The following is a 22202-nucleotide window of genomic DNA, read 5'->3' as shown; positions in this document are numbered from 1 at the left end:
CTCCTTGAGCCAACTCCGATGAGATTAAGGTCTTTTAGCTAATTTTGTGTCCTAAATTTTCTTCCTCAACCCTCCCTATGAAATCAAACAATTCAATATAAGTCATATGTGTGCAGTTAATCTTCACCTTCCCTGAAAGTGTTTTGCTTTTAACTTCTCCCTCCCTCAATCTGCCCTTCCTTCCTTCCCCTCTTCTCTCCCCCTTATCTCCTTCCCCTCCTACTTTCCCTCAGGGCAAAATATATTACTATACCCACTTGATTATGTATATTATTCACTCTTTGAGTCAATTCTGATGATAATAAGGTTCACTCACTCCCCTACTCCTTCCCCCTCTTCCCCTCCCCTCCATAAGCTTTTTCTTGTTTCTTTTATGTGAACTACATTTCCCCAGTCTACCTTCTCCCTTTACCTTTCTTCAAGTGCATTCTTCCTACTTCTTAACTTTATTTTAAAGATGTCATCATGGGTTAGCTAGGTGGCACAGTGGACAAAGCACTAGCCCTGGACCCAGGAAGTCCCGAGACCAAATCCACCCCCAGACATAAGCCACTCCACCCTGCCTGCCCCACAAAATAAAGATAAACAAAAAATAAATGCTTTACAGATATCATCCCTTCATATTCAGTTCAGACCTGTGTCCTCTAAGTGTATTCCTTTCAGCTGCCCTAATACTGAGAAAGTTCTTATGAGTTCCCATGTAGGAATGTAAACAGTTTGATCTTTTAACATCCCTCATGATTTCTTTTTCCTGTTTACCTTTTTATGCAGCTAATTCAGAGGCATGAGAGGTCTCTTTCTCTGGCACGGCCAGCCTGGGGCTGGTTCTGTGTCACTGTGGCCTGGGTCTGGGCTCCACTCCCACCCTGATACAGCAGACCTCTCCTGATGACCTTCTAAGCTGTCTTTGGCTGGAAAAGGATCTCACCCTGTCTTTTTGTGGGTTCTGCTGCTCCATGAATTCTCTTATGGTATTATTTGGAGGTTTTTGGTGTGATCTTGTGGGGAGCTCCGAGAGGTTACTGCCTTTCCTCCGCCATCTTGGCTCTGCCCCAGATGTCTATAGTAGTTTAAACTTTTAGGAAAGGAAGAGATGTCTATGCTGAGCCCCCATATTAAAAGGAGGTTTTGGAGTTCATGTCTCCACCCTCTCATCATAGGAGCAAAGGGTAGTGATCAGGTATCAGTACCAAGGCTGGTTGAGTCTTTCAGAATATGAAGGGGAATAGTATGAAATAAAGCTAGATGAGGAAGTTGAAGCCAGATTGTGGATGGCCTTGAATATCATATTAAAGAATTTGGACTTTGTTTATTAAACAGTGGTGAGTTATTTAAAGTTTTTTAATCAGGAACTTGACTAGATTGTTCATTGGGAAAATTAATCTGTGGAGTTTCATGTAGACTGAAGGGAGGAGAGAGAAATTAGTGTGAACACCTAAATGACTATTATAATAAGCCAGACAAGAAGTAATGAGAGGGGCAGCTAGGTGGCACAGTGGATAGAGCACTGGCCCTGGAGTCAGGAGGACCTGAGTTCAAATCCGGGCTCAGACACTTGACACTTACTAGCTGTGTGACCCTGGGCAAGTCACTTAACCCCAATTGCCCCCCCCAAAAATAAGTAATGAGAGTCTGCAATATAGTATTGATACTAGGATAAGAGAGAAAGATGCAGCCATGAACAAAACTATGGAAATAGAATTGAGTACCTTGTGGTTGGTTCCATGTATAGGGTAATTCAGATGTCAGTAAGTAATTATGAAGCCCTTAGTATGGTAAATGCTGAGAATACAAAGAACAGCAAAAACAAACAAAAAACCACTCAGACTACAAGGAGCTCACATTTTAATGGGAGAAATAATTTGCAAACAACTATGTACATATATGAGTTATATTCATATTTGATGGAGATAATTTCAGAGGAAAGGCTGTAGTAGTGTAGAGAACCAGGAAAGGACTCCTGCAGAAGGTAGGTTATAACCTGAGTCTTGAAGAAGGGAAAGCATTCCACACATAGAGGACAGCTAGTGAAAATGCATTTTCAGGAGAGAAAGCATCAACATGAGGACAGATAGAAAGACAGTTGTTGCTGGTTCACAACATACAAGGAAGGCAGTAAAGTAAAAAAAACACTGGAAAGGGAGCAGGTTATGAAAGGCTTTAAAAGCTAAGTAAGGAATCTTTATATTTGATCTTGGAGGCAATAAGGAACAACTATTCCCCAATATAAAAAGAGCGGGGACGACTTGACATTTTTAGACCTGCACGTGAGAAAAATCAGTTTTAGCAGAAGGATGGACTGGAGTTGGGAGAAATGTGAGGCAAGGAGACCAACAAGAAGACTGCTGTAATATACAGTACAGATGTGAGATGATAAGAGCACTTAGGTTGTGGCAGGGTTAAAGGAGAGAAGGAAATATATGAGAGTAGTTATGGATGTTGAGGTAACAAGACTTAGTAACAAATTGAATGTGTAGAGTGAATGCAAGACAGAAGTTGAAGATGACACCAGAGTTGTGAGTCTGGGTTCCTAATAGAATGCTCATATCTTCATCACTAAGAGGTTTGGAATAGTGGAGTAGTTGAAGGGGAAGAGAATGAGTTCTGCTTTAGATATGTTTAGATATGTAGATAAGATGCCTATATGACATCTGGTTTGACATATCTAAGAGGTAATTGGTGATATAAAACAAGTTCAGGAGAGAAGTTATGGCTGGCTATCTGGGACATCTGGGAATGATTGGCATTTGGGATGATAATTGATTCAACTTATAAATGAACTCATAGGACTTGATGAGATCACCGAGTGAGATAGTGCAAAAGTATATAGTACATAGAGGCCAGGGTAGAGCCTTGTGGTGTACCCATGGTTAGAAAGTATGATCTGAATGAAGATCCAAGAAAGAATGGGAAGATGTGGTCACAGGATTAGGGTAGAACCAGGAGAGAGCCATGCCACAAAAGCTGTAAAGGAATGAGTATCTAGGAAAAGAAAGTGATTTGCAGTGTCAAAGTTTCAGATCAAAATCAAGAAGGATATGAGGGTTGAGAAAAGACTGATGTGGCAATTAAGAAATTGTTGGTGACTTTGGAGAGAGCTGTTTCAGTTGGATGATGAGACTGGAAGCCAAATTGCAAAAGTTTTATAATTGAGTGAAAGAAGAGGAAGTAGAGGCACTGTTAGTAGATATCTTTTTATTTATTTTTTGTTTGTTTGTTTTGTGGGGCAGTGAGGGTTAAGTGACTTGCCCAGGGTCACACAGCTAGTAAATGTCAAGTGTCTGAGGTCGGATGTGAACTCAGATCCTCCTGAATCCAGGCCCGGTGTTTTATCCACTGTGCCACCTAGCTGCCCTATTAGATACCTTTTTCAAGGAGTTTAGACACATGAGAGGGGAGAGATGTGTAACAATAGGTATCAAGTATGGAGTTATATATCACCCAGAGATTTTAAACCCAAGTGACAGGGAGAGTGATGGTACCTTTATTAGAATAAGGAAGTTGGGACAAAGAGCTGGTTTTGGAATGGTGATGACTGTTTTTTTTTTTTTAATGTATGAGGTATTTTATTTTTTCCGTTACATGTAAAGATAGTTCTCAACTTTTGTTTATACATGCTTTACAATTTCAGATTTTTCTCCCTCCCTCCCCTCCCTCCCCCCTCCCCTAGACAGCAGGTAATCTGATATAGATTGTATCTATATATCTCTATACATATACATATAGATATATATACACACACATATATATACACATAATAACATTAATCCTATTTCTGCATTAATCCTGTTACAAGAGAAAGAATCAGAGCAGTGATGTAAAACCTCAAAATAGAAAAAAAAAAACCAACAGCACCCAAAACAAAAGAAATAATATGGTTCAATCAGCATCTATACTCCACAGTTCTTTCTTTCTTTTTTTTTTCTTGGATTTGGAGATCCTCTTCTATCATGAGTTCCCTGGAACTCTTCTGTACCATTGCATTGGTGAGAAGAATATAGTCCATCACAGTAGGTCAACACTCAATATTGATGATACTGTGTACAATGTTCTTCTGGTTCTGCTCATCTCACTCATCATCAGCTCACGTAAGACCCTCCAGGTTTCTCTGAACTCTTCCTGCTCATCATTTCTTACAGCACAATAGTATTCCATTGTATTCATATACCACAACTTGTCCAGCCATTCCCCAATTGATGGGCAACCCCTCAACTTCCAATTCCTTACTACCACATAAAGAGCAGCTATAAATATTTTTGTACATGTGGGTCCCTTTCCCCCTTCCATGATTTCTTTGGGCAAAAGACCTAAAAGTGGGATTGCTGGGTCAAAGGGTATGCACAGCTTTATCGCCCTTTGGGCATAATTCCAAATTGCTCTCCAGAATGGTTGGATCAGCTCACAGCTCCACCAACAATGCATTAGTGTTCCAATTTTCCCACAGCCTCTCCAACATTTATTATCTTCCTTTTTTGTCATTTTAGCCAATCTGATAGGTGTCAGGTGGTACCTCAGAGTTGTTTTAATTTGCATCTCTCTAATCATTAGAGATTTAGAGCATTTTTTCATATGGGAATAGATAGCTTTGGTTTCTTCATCAGAAAACTGCCTGTTCATATCCTTTGACCATTTCTCAATTGGGGAATGACTTGGATTCTTATAAATTTGATTTAATTCCCTATATATTTTAGGGATGAGGCCTTTATCAGAAGCACTGGCCTCAAAAATTGTTTCCCAGCTTTCTGCCTCCCTTCTAATTTTGGATGCATTGCTTCTGTTTGTACAAAATTTTTTTAATTTAATATAATCAAAATCATCCATTTTGCATTTTATAATATACTCTATCTCTTGTTTGGTCAAAAACTGTTTTCCTTTCCAAAGATCTGATAGTACACTATTCCTTTCTCTCCTAATTTACCTATGGTATCACCTCTTATGTCTAAATCATGTATCCATTTTGACCTTATTTTAGTATATGGTGTAAGATGTTGGTCTATGCCTAATTTCTGCCATACTATCTTCCAGTTTTCCCAGCAGTTTTTGTCAAATACTGAGTTCCTATCCCAGAAGCTGGAGTCTTTGGGTTTATCAAACACTACATTACTAGTGTCATTTAATACTGCATTTCCTGAGCCTAGCCTATTCCATTGATCTACCACTCTATTTTTTAGCCAGTACCAGATAGTTTTGATGACTACCACTTTATAGTAAAGCTCCAGGTTTGGTACCGCTAACCCACCTTCCTGTGAATTTTTTTTCATTATTTCCCTGGATATTCTTGATTTTTTGTTTTTCCAGATGAATTTTGTTATTATTTTTTCTAGCTGTATAAAATAATTTTTAGGTAGTCTGATTGGTATGGCACTGAATAAGTAAATTAATTTAGGCAGTATTGTCATTTTTACTATATTAGCTCTGCCTATCCATGAGCAATTGATATCTTTCCAATTATTTAGATCTGATTTGATTTGTGTGAAGAGTGTTTGGTAGTTGTGTTCATAGAGTTCCTGGGTTTGTCTTGGCAAGTAGACTCCCAAGTATTTTATATTATCTACCTTTACTTTAAATGGAATTTCTCTTTCTATCTCTTGCTGCTGGACTTTGTTGGTCATGTATAGAAATGCTGATGATTTATGTGGATTTATTTTATATCCTGCTACTTTGCTAAAGTTGTTAATTGTTTCAAGTAATTTTTGAGATGATTCTCTAGGATTCCTTAAGTATACCATCATATCATCTGCAAAGAGTGATAGTTTTGTTTCCTCCTTGCCTATTCTAATTCCTTTAATTCCTTTCTCTTCTCTGATTGCTAAAGCTAACATTTCTAAAACAATATTAAATAATAGGGGTGATAATGGACATCCCTGTTTCACCCCTGATCTTATTGGGAAGGCCTCTAATTTATCTCCATTGCATATAATACTTGCTGATGGCTTTAGGTAGATACTGTTTATTATTCTAAGGAAAGCTCCCCCTATTCCTAAACTCTCTAGTGTTTTTATTAGGAATGGGTGCTGTACTTTGTCAAAAGCTTTCTCTGCATCTATTGAGATAATCATATGATTTTGGTTGGTTTTCTTATTGATGTGGTTAATTATGTTAATAGTTTTCCTAATGTTGAACCAGCCCTGCATTCCTGGTATAAATCCCACCTGGTCATAGTGTATTATCCTGGTGATCACTTGCTGTAATCTCCTTGCTCATATCTTATTTAAGATTTTAGCATCAATATTCATTAGGGAAATTGGTCTATAATTTTCTTTCTCTGTTTTTGCTTTGCCTGGTTTTGGTATCACCACCATATTTGTGTCATAAAACGAATTTGGTAGAACTCCTTCTTCACCTATTTTTCCAAACAATTTGTATAATATTGGAATTAATTGTTCTTTACATGTTTGGTAAAATTCACCCGTAAACCCATCTGGCCCTGGGGATTTTTTCTTAGGGAGTTCATTAATAGCTTGTTCAATTTCTTTTTCTAATATGGGTTTATTTAAGGATTTTATTTCCTCTTCAGTTAACCTGGGCAGTTTGTATTTTTGTAAATATTCATCCATTTCATTTAGATTGTCAAATTTATTGGCATACAGTTGGGCAAAATAGTTCCTAATTATTGCTTTAATTTCCACTTCATTGGTGGTAGTATCACCCTTTTCATTTTTGATACTGGTAATTTGGTTTTCTTCTTTCTTTTTTTTAATCAAATTAACCAATATTTTATCTATTTTATTGGTTTTTTCATAAAACCAGCTCTTAGTTTTATTGATTAATTCTATAGTTTTTTTGCTTTCAATCTTATTAATTTTTCCTTTAATTTTCAGGATCTCTAATTTAGTGTCTAATTGGGGATTTCTAATTTGTTCTTTTTCTAGCTTTTTAAGTTGCATGCCCAATTCATTAATCTCCTCTTTCTCTTTCTTATTCATGTAAGCATTTAGAGCTATAAATTTTCCCCTAAGCACTGCTTTGGCTGCATCCCATAGATTTTGGTATGTTTTCTCATTATTGTCATTCTCTTGGATAAAGTTATTGATTGTTTCTATGATTTCTTGTTTGGCTCATTCATTCTTTAGAATGAAATTATTTAGTTTCCAATTGATTTTCATTCTACTTTTCCCTGGCTCTTTCTTACATGTAATTTTTATTGCATCATGATCTGAGAAGGATGCATTTACTATTTCTGCCTTTCTACATTTGACTATGATGTTTTTGTGCCCTAATACATGGTCAATTTTTGAAAATGTGCCATGTACTGCTGAGAAAAAGGTATATTCCTTTCTATCCCCATTCAATTTTCTCCAGACATCTATCATGTCTAACTTTTCTAGTAATCTATTCACCTCTTTCACTTCTTTCTTATTTATTTTTTGGCTAGATTTATCTAATTCTGAGAGGGGGAGATTCAGATCCCCCACTAGTATAGTATTACTATCTAATTCCTCTTGTAACTCATTTAACTTCTCCTCTAAGAACTTGGATGCTATACCACTTGGCGCATACATATTCAATATTGATATTACTTCATTATCTATAGTACCTTTAAGTAAGATGTAATTTCCTTCCTTATCTCTTTTAATGAGATCTATTTTTGCCTGCACTTTGTCTGAGATAAGGATTGCTACCCCTGCCTTTTTTACTTTAGCTGAGGCATAATATATTCTGCTCCAGCCTTTTACCTTTACTCTGTGTGTATCTCTCTGCTTTAAATGTGTTTCTTGAAAACAGCATATTGTAGGGTTCTGGTTTTTAATCCACTCTGCAATTCGCTTCCATTTTATAGCAGAGTTCATCCCATTCACATTCACAGTTATTATTACTGACTGTCTATTCCCCTCCATTCTATTTATCCCTTTTGTACTTTTCCCCCCTTCTTTCACCCTATTCCTCCTCACCGACGTTTTACTTCTTACCCCTGCCTCCCCCGATCTGCCCTCCCTTTTTATCACCCCCCTCTCTTTTCTTTACTCTTTTCTCCCTTGCTTTTGTCCTCCCTTCTATCAGTCCCCCCCTTTCCCTTTCCCTTTTGTTTCCCTAAAGAATGAGTTAAGTTTCTTTATCCCAATGAACGTATATGTTATTCCCTCTTTGAGTCAAATCTAATGAGAATAGGGTTGAAACCATGTTCCCCCCTCCTTTCTTTCCCTCTATTGTAATAGGTTTTTTCCCACCTCTTCATATGATATAATTCATCCCATTCCACCTCCCCTTTCCTCTCCTCCCCATAGACTCCCTTTTTAACCCCTTAATTCTTTTGTATCATCACATCAAAGACAATTTATATTTATACCCTCTATATAAAGTCCTTCTCTCTGCCCAAATACATTTACAGTTCTTAAGAGTTATGAGTATTATATTCCTGTGTAGGGATATAAACAGTTTAACCTAATAGGGTAACTTTTTTTTTCCCCTCTGTTTACCTTTTTAAACTTCTCTTGAGTCTTGTATGTTGAGATTGAATTTTCTATTCAGTTCTGGTCTTTTCACCAGGAAAGATTGAAAGTCCCCAATGTCATTAAATGTCCATCTTTTCCCCTGAAAGAAAATGCACATTTTTGCTGGGTAATAGATTCTCGGCTGCAATCCAAGCTCCTTTGCCTTCCAGAATATCATATTCCAAGCCTTGTGGTCCTTTAATGTTGAAGCTGCCAGGTCCTGAGCAATCCTGACTGTGGCTCCATGATATTTAAATTGCTTCTTTCTGGCTGCTTGGAGTATTTTCTCCTTCACCTGATAATTCTGGAATTTGGCTACAATATTCCTTGGAGTTTTCCTTTTGGGGTCTCTTTCAGGAGGTGATCGGTGGATTCTTTCAATGATGATTTTATCCTCTGATTCTATGATATCAGGGCAGTTCTCCTTAATAATTTCCTGGAATATGGTATCTAGATTCTTTTTCTGGTCATGGCTTTCAGGCAGTCCAATGATTCTCAAATTGTCTCTCCTCGATCTGTTTTCCAGATCAGTTGTCTTTCCAATGAGGTATTTCACATTTTCTTCTATTTTTTCATTTTTTTGATTCTGCTTGACTGATTCTTGGTGTCTCATGGATTCCTTATCTTCCAACTGTCCCACTTTAATTTTTAAGGCATTGTTTTCTTCAGTGAGATTATGCACCTTTTTTTCCATTTGGCTAAGTGAATTTTTTAAGGTATTGTTTTCTTCAGTGAGATTATGCACCTTTTTTTCCATTTGGCTAAGTGAATTTTTTAAGGTATTGTTTTCTTCAGTGAGATTATGCAGCTTTTTTTCCATTTGGCCAAATGAATTTTTTAAGGCTTTGTTTTCTTCAGCTTCCTTTTCCAAGCTGCTGATTCTTTTTTCATAGTTTTTTTGTTTTGCTTTCATTTCTCTCCCCATTTTTTCTTCTACCTCTTGCAATTGATTTTTAAAATCCTTTTTGAGCTCTTCCAGGAAGGCTTTTTGTTCTTGCGACCAATTCACCTTCCCTTGTGAGGCTTCAGATGTAGACAATTTGAGGCTATTGTCCTCATCTGAGTTTGTGTTGGCTTCTTCCCTATTGATACAGAAGCTCTCAATGGAAAGGGCTCTTTTTTGCTTCTTACTCATTATTGCAGCTTATTTATTTATTCTTTAAGTTGAGATCTGCTCTGGGGGCACCAGGGTCCCTGTTTTGGGCTTCTTGTGCAGGTGTATAGGTGCTGTGTGACCGGGCTTTTACTCTGAGGCCTTTATGGTGTGTGGAGATGCCCCGCCCTGCACTTCTTGTCTGATTGTGCCCGGCCAGCCAGGCGCCAGACCCCGGCGTCTGATCCCGCCGTTCGTGGCCCTCTCGGCCGGTGCAGGTAGGTTTTTCCACTGTCCTTCTTGGCCACCAGATTTTTGAACCAGGTTCCGGGAGCCTCAGTTGTTCGGCTGTGGCTCGCAGCTCCTGCTGACTTGCCCTGACCCCCTCGGCACTGGGTTGCTGCCCTGCGCTGGGCCTCCCTTTTGCCTGAGTCAGACCGACCTTTTCCTGAAGTCTTCTAAATTATCTCCGGTTGGAGGACTGTGTCTCTCTGTCTCTTTGCAGGTTCTGTAGTTTCAGAATCTGTCCAGAGGCTTGATTTAATGTTCGTTTTGAGGGAACAGAAGGAGAGCTCAGGCAGCTTGCTGCTTCCTCTCCGCCATCTTGGCTCCGCCCCTCGATGACTGTTTTTTAAGAAGTTGCATCATCTACATAGAAGTGATAGCACAAACCATGAGAATAGATTAGTTATTTAAATTATTCAAGCTTCGTATAGAGTGAGGTGCTGGATCCTAGAAACAAACTTTTGGTAGGTAGAAGGAAAAAATGGAATCAAACAGTGATGAAAGAGGTGAAAAGAGTACCAGTGGAGTACAGTGTTATATTAAAAAAAAATCAAGATTAGTTCTAGTATCAAGATGGCAGAATGAGGAAGGAACCCTCTGTAGCCCTCCCAATTTTCCACTGAAAACCACTAGAAAACCACCTCAGAATTGTTCCTGTAGCAGGAAAGCATCTTACCATCCTGGCAGGAAAGGTCTTTCTTACCTTGGTGGGACGGGAGCAAGCTCCAAGAGCAATAGCAGCAGTGGCAGCCAGTCTCACAGCAGGTGCCTGCAGCAAGGCTCTACCACTAGGACAGTCCACCAATGAGGCCCCACCCTCTCGTAAACCAGCAGCCTCTTAGGCAAATGAGCAATCTGGGCAGCACAGAAGGGCCCCACTCTCAGCACAAGCCACAAGGGAGGCCTTGACCCCACTGCTGACCAGTAGTGAAGCCCTGCTCCTAGGCTAGCCAACAATAAGATCCCACCCCTAGGGCCTACCAGCAGAGAGATTCTGTTTCCATGGTAAACCAGCTGCATGGGTCCCCAACCTATGGGCAGATCCACAACAATATTACCCTTCCAGAGCCTGCTAACAGAGAGGCACTGTTAAAAGAGCAATTCTTCAGCAGGGCACAACCCCTGGGGCAGACCAGCAACAAGATTCCTTTTCCAGGGCCATCCACCAGAAAGATTCTGTTACTATAGCAACCTAGCAGGAAAGCCCCACCCCCAGAGAAGACCAGTACGTAAACCCACATACCGAAGGGAGGCCAACAGGGAGTACCAACCTGTCAATAAAAGCCAGAAGGGAAGCTTACCCTACAAAGAAAGTGAGCAGCTACGCCCTGTAGCCCAGTTAAAGCCAGCAGTAAGACCTAGAACCACAGCACAAAAACTTGGGACAGTGCAGGACTAGAGCCCAACTCTCACATAAAAACAGCAAGTCACAAAAAAGGCATATAAATGAGCCAAAAAAGGCTTAACTATAGAAAGTTACAATAGTGATAGGGAAGATCAGGGCATAAAGTTAGAGGACAATAGTGCCAAAATGGCTACATGTGACGCCTCAAAGAAAAATGTAATTTAGTCTTAGGCCCAAAAAGAATTCCTGGACTAGCATAAAAAGGACTTCAAAAAGCAAATTAGGAAAGTAGAAGAAAAATTGGGAAAAGATAAGAGAGTAATGCAAAAGAATCATGGAAAAAGAGTCAGTAGCATGGGAAAAGATATACAAAAATTTACAGGGGAAAATCACTCCCTAAAAAAACAAAGTTGGGCAAATGGAAAAGGGAGTACAAAAACTCTTTGAAGAAAATAACTCCTTAAAAATTAGAATTGAAGATGGTGCAATGGATAGAGCACCAGCCCTGGAATCAGGAGTACCTAACCTCAAATCCAGCCTCAGACACTTGACACTTACTAGCCATGTGACCTTGGGCAAGTCATTTAACCCCAATTGCCTCAATCACACACAGAAAAAATAGAATTGAACAAATGGAAATTAATGAAGTTATGAGACATCTGGATACGATAAAACAAAATCAAAAAAGTAAAAAGAAAAATAGAAGAAAATGTGAAATTTCTCATTGGAAAAACAGCTGACCTAGAAAATAGATTCAGGAGAGTTAATATAAGAATTGTTGGGCTACCTAAAAGCCATGATTTAAAAATTTTTTAACAATATATTTTTTTAAGAAATTATCAAAGAGGGGGCAGCTAGGTGGCTCAGTGGATAGATCACTGGCCCTGGATTCAGGAGGGCCTGAATTCAAATCCAGTCTCAGACACTTGACACTTACTACCTGTGTGACCCTGGGCAAGTCACTTAACCCTCATTGCCCCGCAAAAAAATAAAGAAAAGAAAAGAAATTATCAAAGAAAACTGCCATGATATATTAGAAGCAGAAGGAAAAATACAAATTGAAAGAATCCATCAATCACCATCTGAAGAGATCCCAATACAATCAGGGGTGAAGCAAGGATACCCCTTATCACCTCTATTATTTAATATTATGCTAGAAATGTTAGTGACAGCAGTAAAAGAAGAAAAAGGAATGAAAGGAATTAGAATAGGCAATGAGGAGTGATAACTCCTTGCAGATGATATAATGCTATACTTAGAAAATCCTAGAGAATGAACTAAAAAAACTACTTGAAATTATTAACAACTTTAGCAAAGTCGCAAGATACAAAATAAACTCACATAAATCATTAGCATTTCTATATATTTCCAACAAAATCCAGCACCAACAGATAGAAAGAGAAGTTTCATTTAAAATAACTGTAAACAATATAAAATACTTGGGAGTTGACTTTCCAAGACAAACTCAGGAACTATATAAACACAACCATAAAACACTTTTCACACAAATAAAGTCAGCTATAAACAATTGGAAAAATATTAATTACTCATAGGTAGGCCAAGCCAATATGATAAAAATGGCAATCCTACCTAAATCAATCTATTTATTTAGTGCCATATCAAACTATCAAAAAATATTTTATAGAACTAGAAAAAATAATAAAATTCATTTGGAAGAAGAAAAGCTCAAGGATATCAAGGAAATCAATAAAAAATGCTAAATAAGGTGGTCTAGCAGTACCAGATCTCAAACTGTATTATAAGGCAGTAATTATCAAAACAATCTAGTATTGGCTAAGTACCAGAGTGGTTGATCAGTGGAATAGAATAGGTAAAAATTACACTATAGTAAAATACTATAGTAAACTAGTACATGATAAATCCAAAGATCTAAGCTTTTGGAACAAAAACCCATCATTTGGCAAAAACTGCTGGGAATCTTGGAAAACAGTATGACAGAAACTAGGTATAGACCAATCACACCATATAAAATAATGTCAAAATGGGTATGTGATTCACACATAAAGGGTGATTCCATAAGCAAATTAAGAGACTAAGGAATAGTTTATCTGTCAGATTTATGGACGGGGAAGAATTTAGCAACAATGAAGACATAGAGAGCATTTCAAAATATAAAATAGGTAACTCTGATTATATTATTATATTATATAGAAATATATTACATAAAATAAAAAGCTTTTGCACAAACAAAACTAATGTAACAAAAATCCTAAGGAAATCAGGAAACTGGGAAAGAATTTTTGCAACAAGTATCTCTGATAAAGGCCTCACTTTTCAAATATACAGAGAACTGAGTCAAATTTATAAAAATATAAGTCATTCCCCAATTGAGAAATGGTCAAAGGATATCAACAGACAATTTTCAGCAAAGAAATCCAAACTATCTATAGTCATATGAAAAAAAATGCTCTAAATCACTATTGATCAGAGAAATGCAAATTAAAACAGCTCTGAGGTACCACTCACACCTAACAGAGTGGCAAATATAACAAAAAGGGAAAATGTTGGATGTTGGAGGGAATGTGGGAAAACTGAGACACATCCACTGTTGGTGGACTGATCCAACCATTCTGGAGAGCAATTTGGAACTATGCCCAAAGGGCTATAGAACTGTGCATACCCTTTGATCCTGCAATACCACAGCCAGGTTTATATCCCAAAGACATCCCCAGAAAGAGAAAAAGACCTATTGGTACAAAAATGTTTATAGCAGCTCTTTTTGTGGTGGCTAAGAATTGGAAACCAAAGGGATGCCCATCAACTGGGGAATGGCTGAACAAGCTGTAGCCTATGATTATAATGGAATATTATTGTGCTGTAAGAAATGACAAGCAGAATGACTCCAGAAAGGCCTGGAAAGACTTACATGAACTGATGTATAGTTAAGTGAGCAGAACCAGGAGAATGTTGTGCATAGTAACAACAATATTGTTTGATAAAGAACTGTGAATGACTTAACTATTCTCAGCAAAACAATGATCCAAAACAATCCCAAAGGACTAAAGATGAAGTATACTAGCCACCTCCAAATAAAGAACTGATATTGAACACAGACTGAAGCATGCTGTTTTTCACTTTCTTTCATTTTTTTTTGTTTTCTTATACAAAATGACTAATGTGGTAATGTTTTACATAATTGCACATTTATAACCTTTATCTGATTATTTACCACCTCAAGGAGGAGGGAGGATAGGGACAGATAGAATTTGGAACTCAAAACTTAAAAATGTTTATTAAAATTTTTTAAAAAATAAACATTTATCAAACACCCCAGAAAAATCAAGAAAGAGAAAATGTCAGAAAGTTTTTTCGGATCAGCAGCATCAATGTGCTAACGAAAGATTAAAGAGTATAAGGATTGAGAAAAGGCTTTTGGACTTAGTTATGGAGGTCAAGAGTAACTTTTGAGAATAAAAGCTAATATTTACATATTAGCTTTAAGCTAATTAGTTTAAGGTTTACAAAGTGCTTTGTGTATGTTATCTTATTTTATCTTTATAATAACCCTGAGAGGTAAGCCCTATTATTTTCCTCCTTTTACAGATGAGGAAACTAAGGCTGAGAGAGTTTAAGTGACTTGCCCAAGGTCACACAGCTAGTAAATGTCTGAGGCAGGGTTTGAACTCAAGTTTTCCTGACTCCAGGCCTAGAACTCTGTCCACTGGACTTCTTAGCTACTGTAAGCTATTATAATATAGTAGTGAATGAAGCAATGATTGTAAACTACTCTTTCTAGAAGTTTTGTTATGAACACTGCTCCAAGAAGCAATTTCATTACTCATTGAATTCCCTTTCCCAGCCCACCGTTCTAGCTACCCTTGCCCAGGGTCGCACAAATAGTAAGTGTCTAGTGTCTGAGGCCAGATTTGAACTCAGGTCCTCCTAAATCCAGGGCCCCCCTAAAATCTTTTACCAAGTGACCAGTAGAATGCTGAGCTGGCTTAAACTCACTTAGTAAAACTGAAAGGATTTGTCAGGAGAGAGAGAGTTGAGGAGCTTTCATTGAAGACTTGCAAACATGTGGAGTTCTGGAAATGTTTCTAGTTTGTTACTGTCAAAAATAGAAACCTGTCTTCCACAGAATACAGAAACAGAGTGAAGCACAGTTATCTAGATAAGTACCCATTTTATTTCTGCTAAGCAAGATGGACATGTATGCATGGGCAATCTCAAGAGAGGACCCTGCATTAACTTGAGGAAGGGGATATTTAAACAGTGGGGTCACAGTTTTAGGGGTACAGTTAAAATTTGTGCCCTCCCTGTGACCTACATTTTAAAACCTTAGTGATAGATAACACCATTGCTGCTACCTATTGTTCCATATATCTCATAAGGGAGGAAAGGAGAGTACCAGAGCAGGAGCAATTGGAGCCTCTAGAAGGGAGTCAGAAAGATATAGTATCTAATTTGGCTCCATGAGAGAAGAAGCCAAGAGCTATAGCTTGCTATTACTCAACCAGAAAAAAGGAGTGAGGACCTGAAAGTCTTTTGTGTATCCTGACATCTTTACCATTATTTCTATTGTAGTTAAGTCACACACATTCATTCCTTTGTATTAGAATCTCAATAGCTGTTTTTCTGCTTCCTCTGAGAATGAAAGACAAAACTGTACCTTCCAAATTTCAAAGTCTGTTCCAAATTTGAGAGTGATTGGGGATGCTGCCCCTTTTCAAGGACACATCAGTTTTTGCTGTTCACAATAGAAAACGGCTTCCTTAATCAAGTCATATAGTTTATTACTGTCCTTTTTTTCAAGGGAATGTGCTCCTTTAAAGCACATGGTGAAGCTTAAAAACACTTTATTAAAAAAAGATAGTTCTAAAAATACTTTATAAATGTGATCTGTTGTGAGTAAATGGGGAGAAAGACCATATAAAAAGAGAAATTAAATATGCACATAGAAGTGTGATTATTGGAATAATAAGATATCAGAAATGTCTACACAAGAGAGATTATACACAGAATGAGGTGGGAATATCCAGGCTTTCAATCCAACCCCTATCCTTGAAATGATAGCTTCATTCAGCATAGTGTGCTCCAGGCCTCGGTTCCCAACACTATTAAATGATGCTGTGGGCTTCACTGACATCAAATGTGTGTAACAATAGGCAAGACACTGACCTATTATGTCAAGCCAAGCCGCTTCCCTTTATTGCCCACTCCTCTTATGCTTTCACTGGGGCAAGAGAGAAGGTGCAGAGAGTTTTACTATCTTAGTGTTTTTTTAACCACTTTTCCTTCTACCTATCACCCCTCCCCTGTGAGAGTGCTGTAAATGCCTGTCCTTTCACACTTCTCATGTTCTGAATCTATATTAAGTTTTGTCTGCAAGTAAATGAAATATCTTGTATTTTTTTATTTAGGGTCGGTAAATTGGTGGATTCTAGCATGGATCTTCAAGCAATCCAGCTCCCCACTCTGAAATATGAGAAAAGTACAGAAGATTCAGATAGCAGTAAAAATCTTGGTGACTCAAGTGAATTGGAACTGAAGGTTCTAACTAAAAAGAAATCTCATATGGAATTAAATACCGGGGTGAGCAGCCTTGTTTGGTATTATCAACCTGACAAGGGTATAGTTAAAATACAAAAAGAATATTTTGGTTTGATTATTTTTTACCCAAAGATTTGAGATATCAGCTATGAAAAATCTATCTAGGACTGGATTGCTAATAATAACTCCCATTTATATAGGTGGAAGTTACATGTCTCAGTGAATAGAGTTCTGGACCTAGAGTCAGGAGTACCTGAATTCAAATCTGGCCTGGCTAGATTACTAGCTTTGTTGCCCTGGGCAAGTCACTTAACCTGTTTGCTTCAGTTTTCTCAACTGTAAAATGGGGGTCCTGGAGAAAGAAATGGCAAACCACTAATATATTTGCCAAGAAAACCTCATAAATAGGGTCACACATAATCAGAAATGACTAAATGACTTAGTAACAACATTTATGTTGTACTTTAAAGTTTAAAAAACATATTTCCCACAACAACCTTGTGAGGAAAGTGAGGTAAGCATCATTTATTTCCATGTAGCAATCAAAGAAATTGAGGTACAGAAGGATTACATGTCCTTCCCATGACCCATAGCTGGGAAGTATTTGATTCAGGATTCATAAACAGGTCCCTGTAATTTTAAATTCAGATTTCAGACTTAACTTCAGACTTGTACAACAGAAATGGTAGATGAGGAAAGGTTCCAGGCCATAGCAGATCACAACAAAATTAATAGTACTGAAAACACTGGAAGAATGAAACCATAATGTTTCATTGTGTACTCATAAGATGCTATTCAACTTGAAGATAAACAGTGAGCCCTCACAAATTTATGAGACATTATAGTGTCTTTTTTTTGTTTTAGACAATGTGATTGGATTGGTTTGACTTTTTAGGGAGTTAAAACTAAAGTATTTATGCACTCTATTGTATGTTATTTAGAGAAGCATCTTTAAAAAAAAACTATTGAGTTTTTAAAATTTGGTCAAAATAGCTTAACTAGTGATCTCTGAGGGGGAAAACTGTTTATATTCCATATATTTATGTCCAAACACCTTTCCTTGTTATTGAACTTCTACATTCTGGCCACATACTCATTCTCAATACTCTTCATTGTGGTACTATGCATTTCAATTAAATTGGTATCTTTACTGTTCCTAAGCATAGCCTCACCTCTGCCACTAGCATTTTCCACTTGAAATGATTTCCCTTCTTTCTCACTAACCAAGTTTTACTCATTTTTCAAACCTCTTCTTTTTTCAACATCTCCCCTGACTGTTTCAACCCATAAGAGATGCTGCTTCTGAATTCAGAACACAAAAATATCAATTATTTGATATTTTATTATATATTTCATCATGATCTAAAATCATAAACACTCAGAATTGGAAGGGACTTCAGTGACAATGTAATCCAATGAATAACTTACTTAAAATCTCTAACAAGCAGTTGTCTAGCCTTCATTAAAGATTTCTACTGGAGGACCGTCTTTTGTATTGTCTTATTTTATCATAGTAATGTTTAATTCATATTGTTGTTTATTTTTAATATGCATCAATCCAATCTTCCCAGATATATTGTAAGCTCCCTGAGGGCAGACACCATTCTTTCTTCCACCGTAGATAATTACGACTCACATTTAACTAGTTCTTTAAGGTACTTTCCTCAAAATGATCACTTTGTGAAGTAGATAATGTATGTATTATTAATCCCTATTTTAAATATGAGGAATCAGGTTGAATGACTTGCTCATGGTCATTCAAAAAAGTAAGTATTAAAACAAGGATTCAAACACAAGTCAGAGGTTAGATTCAATTCAATATTCACATAAATATTTATTATGTTCATGTCTGTATACTAGGCACATATAAACATAAAGAGAAAAGAAAGAGCCCTTACTCTTAAGGATTTTGCCTTCTACTGAAAAAATGCAATGTGGACACAAGTAACATTTGTTAAGTACCTGGTTTTTGCAAAACATTGTGCTACACTCTGGGGATACAAAGACAAAAAAAGAAGTCCCAGCCTTGAAGAACAACTTACAGTTTACTGGCTTACTGTGTGTGTGTATGCATGTATGTATATGTGCATATATGTATACATATACATGTGTGTAAGTGATTAAATATAACATCATTTGAGATCACTAGCAATGGGTTGGATTAGTCAAGGATTCATCAAAGAGGTAGGGGAAAGGAAGGGAAGGGGGAGGGAATAAGCATTTATATAGCATCTACTATGTGCCAGTCACAGCAGTAAGCATTTCTTACAAATATCACTTCCTTTGAAAAAACATTCCTCTGGGGCGGCTAGGTGGCGCAGTGGATAAAGCACTGGCCCTGGAGTCAGGAGTACCTGAGTTCAAATCCGGCCTCAAACACTTAACACTTACTAGCTGTGTGACCCTGGGCAAGTCACTTAACCCCAATTGCCTCACTAAAAAAAAAAAAAACAACGAAAAAACATTCCTCTGAGGCAGGTGCTTTCATTATTCCCATTTTACAGTTGAGGAAATTGAGGCACCTAGGCTCATATGGCTTTTAAGTATTTGAGGACAGATTTGAACTCATATGTTTTCTCTAGACCCAACATGCTATCTACTGTGCCAACAGCTACCTCCTTTGAGTTCAAGTAGTACATGAACTCAACCTTACAAGAAGATAAAGGATTCTGAGAGCCTAAGTAAAGGAGGTAATGCATTCTAGGTATGAGGAATAATTTGTATGACCACAGAGCTGCTAGTAAACCTGACTGTATGGAATATAAAGTCTGTGAAGAGAAATAATGTGAAGTGTGATTGAAGGAAAAAGGTTGAAGCCAGATTGTAGAGGGGCCTAAAAGCCAGACTTAAGAATATTGTATTTTGGGGCGGCTAGGTGGCGCAGTGGATAAAGCACCGGCCCTGGATTCAGGAGTTCCTGAGTTCAAATCTGGCCTCAGACACTTGACACTTACTAGCTGTGTGACCCTGGGCAAGTCACTTAACCCACATTGCCCTGATAAAAAAAAAAAGAATATTGTATTTTGTCAAAGAGCACTGTTGTTGTTTATCCTTCATTCTTAAAGAGGACCATGATATCAGGTGATGTCATGACTTGAAATAAATTGGATATAAGTAAGGAAGGGCTGTGCAAGGTCACCAACCTCACTCTCTCCTCCAGAACCATCTGGGTCCAATGGCAAGATACATATCAGGATGACTGGAGATGGCCCCAGATGTTTAAGGCAATTGGGGTAAGTGACTTGCCCAGGGTCTCACAGGTAGTGTCTAAGATGACATTTGAATTCAGGTCCTCCCAACTTCAGGGCCAGTACTCTATCCACTGCACCTCTAGAAGAAATAGGAAACATTTGAAAGTTTCTGAGCAGGCAAGCAGAAAACTAAGAAAGAATTTTTGCAACAAGTATCTCTGATAAAGGCCTCATTTTTCAAATATACAGAGAACTGAGTCAAACTTACAAAAATATAAGTCATTCCCCAATTGGGAAGTGGTCAAAAGATATCAACAGGCAATTTTCAGCAAAGAAATCCAAACTATCTATAGTCATATGAAAAAAATGCTCTAAATCACTATTGGTCAGAGAAATGCAAATTAAAACAACTCTAAGGTACCACTCACACCTAACAGAGTGGCAAATATAACAAAAAGGGAAAATGTTGGATGTTGGAGGGAATATGGGAAAACTGAGACACATCCACTGTTGGTGGACTGATCCAACCATTCTGGAGAGCAATTTGGAACTATGCCCAAAGGGCTATAGAACTGTGCATACCCTTTGATCCTGCAATACCACAGCCAGGTTTATATCCCAAAGACATCCCCAGAAAGAGAAAAAGACCTATTGGTACAAAAATGTTTATAGCAGCTCTTTTTGTGGTGGCTAAGAATTGGAAACCAAAGGGATGCCCATCAACTGGGGAATGGCTAAACAAGCTGTAGCCTATGATTATAATGGAATATTATTGTGCTGTAAGAAATGACAAGCAGGATGACTCCAGAAAGGCCTGGAAAGACTTACATGAACTGATGTATAGTTAAGTGAGCAGAACCAGGAGAATATTGTGCACAGTAACAACAATATTGTTTGATAAAGAACTGTGAATGACTTAACTATTCTCAGCAATACAATGATCCAAGGCAATCCCAAAGGACTAAAGATGAAGCATACTAGCCACCTCCAAAGAAAGAACTGATAATTGATTGAACACAGACTGAAGCATGCTATTTTTCACTTTCCTTCAATTTTTAAATTTGTTTTCTTATACAAAATGACTAATGTGGTAATGTTTTACATAATTGCACATTTATAATCTATATCTAATTATTTACCACCTCAGGGAGGAGGGAGGGCAGGGACAGATAGAATTTAGAACTCAAAACTTTAAATGAAAATGTTTATTAAAAAAAGAAAGAGGGGACAGCTAGGTGGCACAGTGGATAAAACAACGGCCCTGGATTCAGGAGGACCTGAGTTCAAATTTGGCTTCAGACACTTGACACTTACTAGCTGTATGACCCTGGGCAAGTCACTTAACCCTCATTGCCCCACAAGGAAGGAAGGAAGGAGTGAGGGAGGGAAGAAAGAAAGGAAAGAAGGAAGAAAGGAAGGAAGGAAGAAGGAAAGAAACAAAGGTTTCTGAGCGAATATTGACCTGGCCAGATTCATTCAAAAAGTTTGGGGGGTATGTGACAGATAGATTAGATAGAGTATCTGCTAGAAGCAGGGAGACCCATTATGAAACTATTAAATATTCTGTGCAAAAAAAAATTGATCGAGAGAAAAGAAAAAATTAGAAGCAAGAGATATTATGGAGATAGAATCAAAATGATCTGGGAACTCATTGTATAGGAGGGAGTAGGTAGAGGACAGGAAGAATCCAGAATAAGTCCAGGAACCTGGGTGAATGGAGGAATTCTAGTGTCCTTAATAGGAATGTTTGGAGGAGGAATACATTTAGCAAAATATTATGTCTTCCATTTTTGACAGTTTGAGATACTGGTGGGACATGAAGGTAGAGATATCCTTTGGGCAGTTGTCTATTCAGGACTAGCATTCTGGTGAGGTTCAGTATTTTGCATATGGTAGGAGCTCAATAAAAATTATTAAATGATTATATTAAGTATATTTCACATCAGATCTATGAATAATGGAGGAGTATATGACCAAATAAGAGATAAAGAGGATCATGGAAGTATAAAGAATTGTCATTTGAGGTTTTTACCACTTACCACTCTTGGGGGAGCTTTTGCATGACTATGCCTCTTTAGTTGATATGGCTGAGAAACCCCATGATGACCTTTTGGATACACCTTTAGAGAACCCTGATATTGTCCTCTATATGGACGGTTCTTCTTTTATGAAAGATGGCACCCGTTTCACTGGGGCTGCTGTAGTTTCTGATTATGATATTATCTGGGCAGCTTCTCTGCCTTCACATTTTAGTGCACAAGCTGCTGAACTTGTGGCTCTTAAACAAGCCTGTAACATAGCCAAAGGGAAGAGTGCTGCCATTTATACCGACTCCAGATATG

The 22202-nt window shown here is 37.7% G+C and overlaps 1 protein-coding gene across 1 annotated transcript in view; it reads left to right on the top strand.

The window, feature by feature from the left end:
- The window catches only part of LOC122735047 (phospholipid-transporting ATPase ABCA3-like), a 226913-nt gene that overhangs the window by 116739 nt on the left and 87972 nt on the right, over positions 1-22202 (top strand). The window contains exon 18 of the mRNA XM_043976297.1: positions 16540-16711. Coding sequence (XP_043832232.1) covers positions 16540-16711 — 172 coding nt within the window. The remainder of the gene's footprint in view (positions 1-16539; positions 16712-22202) is intronic.

This window comes from Dromiciops gliroides, chromosome 1, assembly GCF_019393635.1.
Source record: "Dromiciops gliroides isolate mDroGli1 chromosome 1, mDroGli1.pri, whole genome shotgun sequence".
NCBI classification, from domain to species: domain Eukaryota; kingdom Metazoa; phylum Chordata; class Mammalia; order Microbiotheria; family Microbiotheriidae; genus Dromiciops; species Dromiciops gliroides.
Note: the sequence above shows the minus strand (reverse complement) of the source record. Positions and strands in the feature narration are given on the sequence as shown.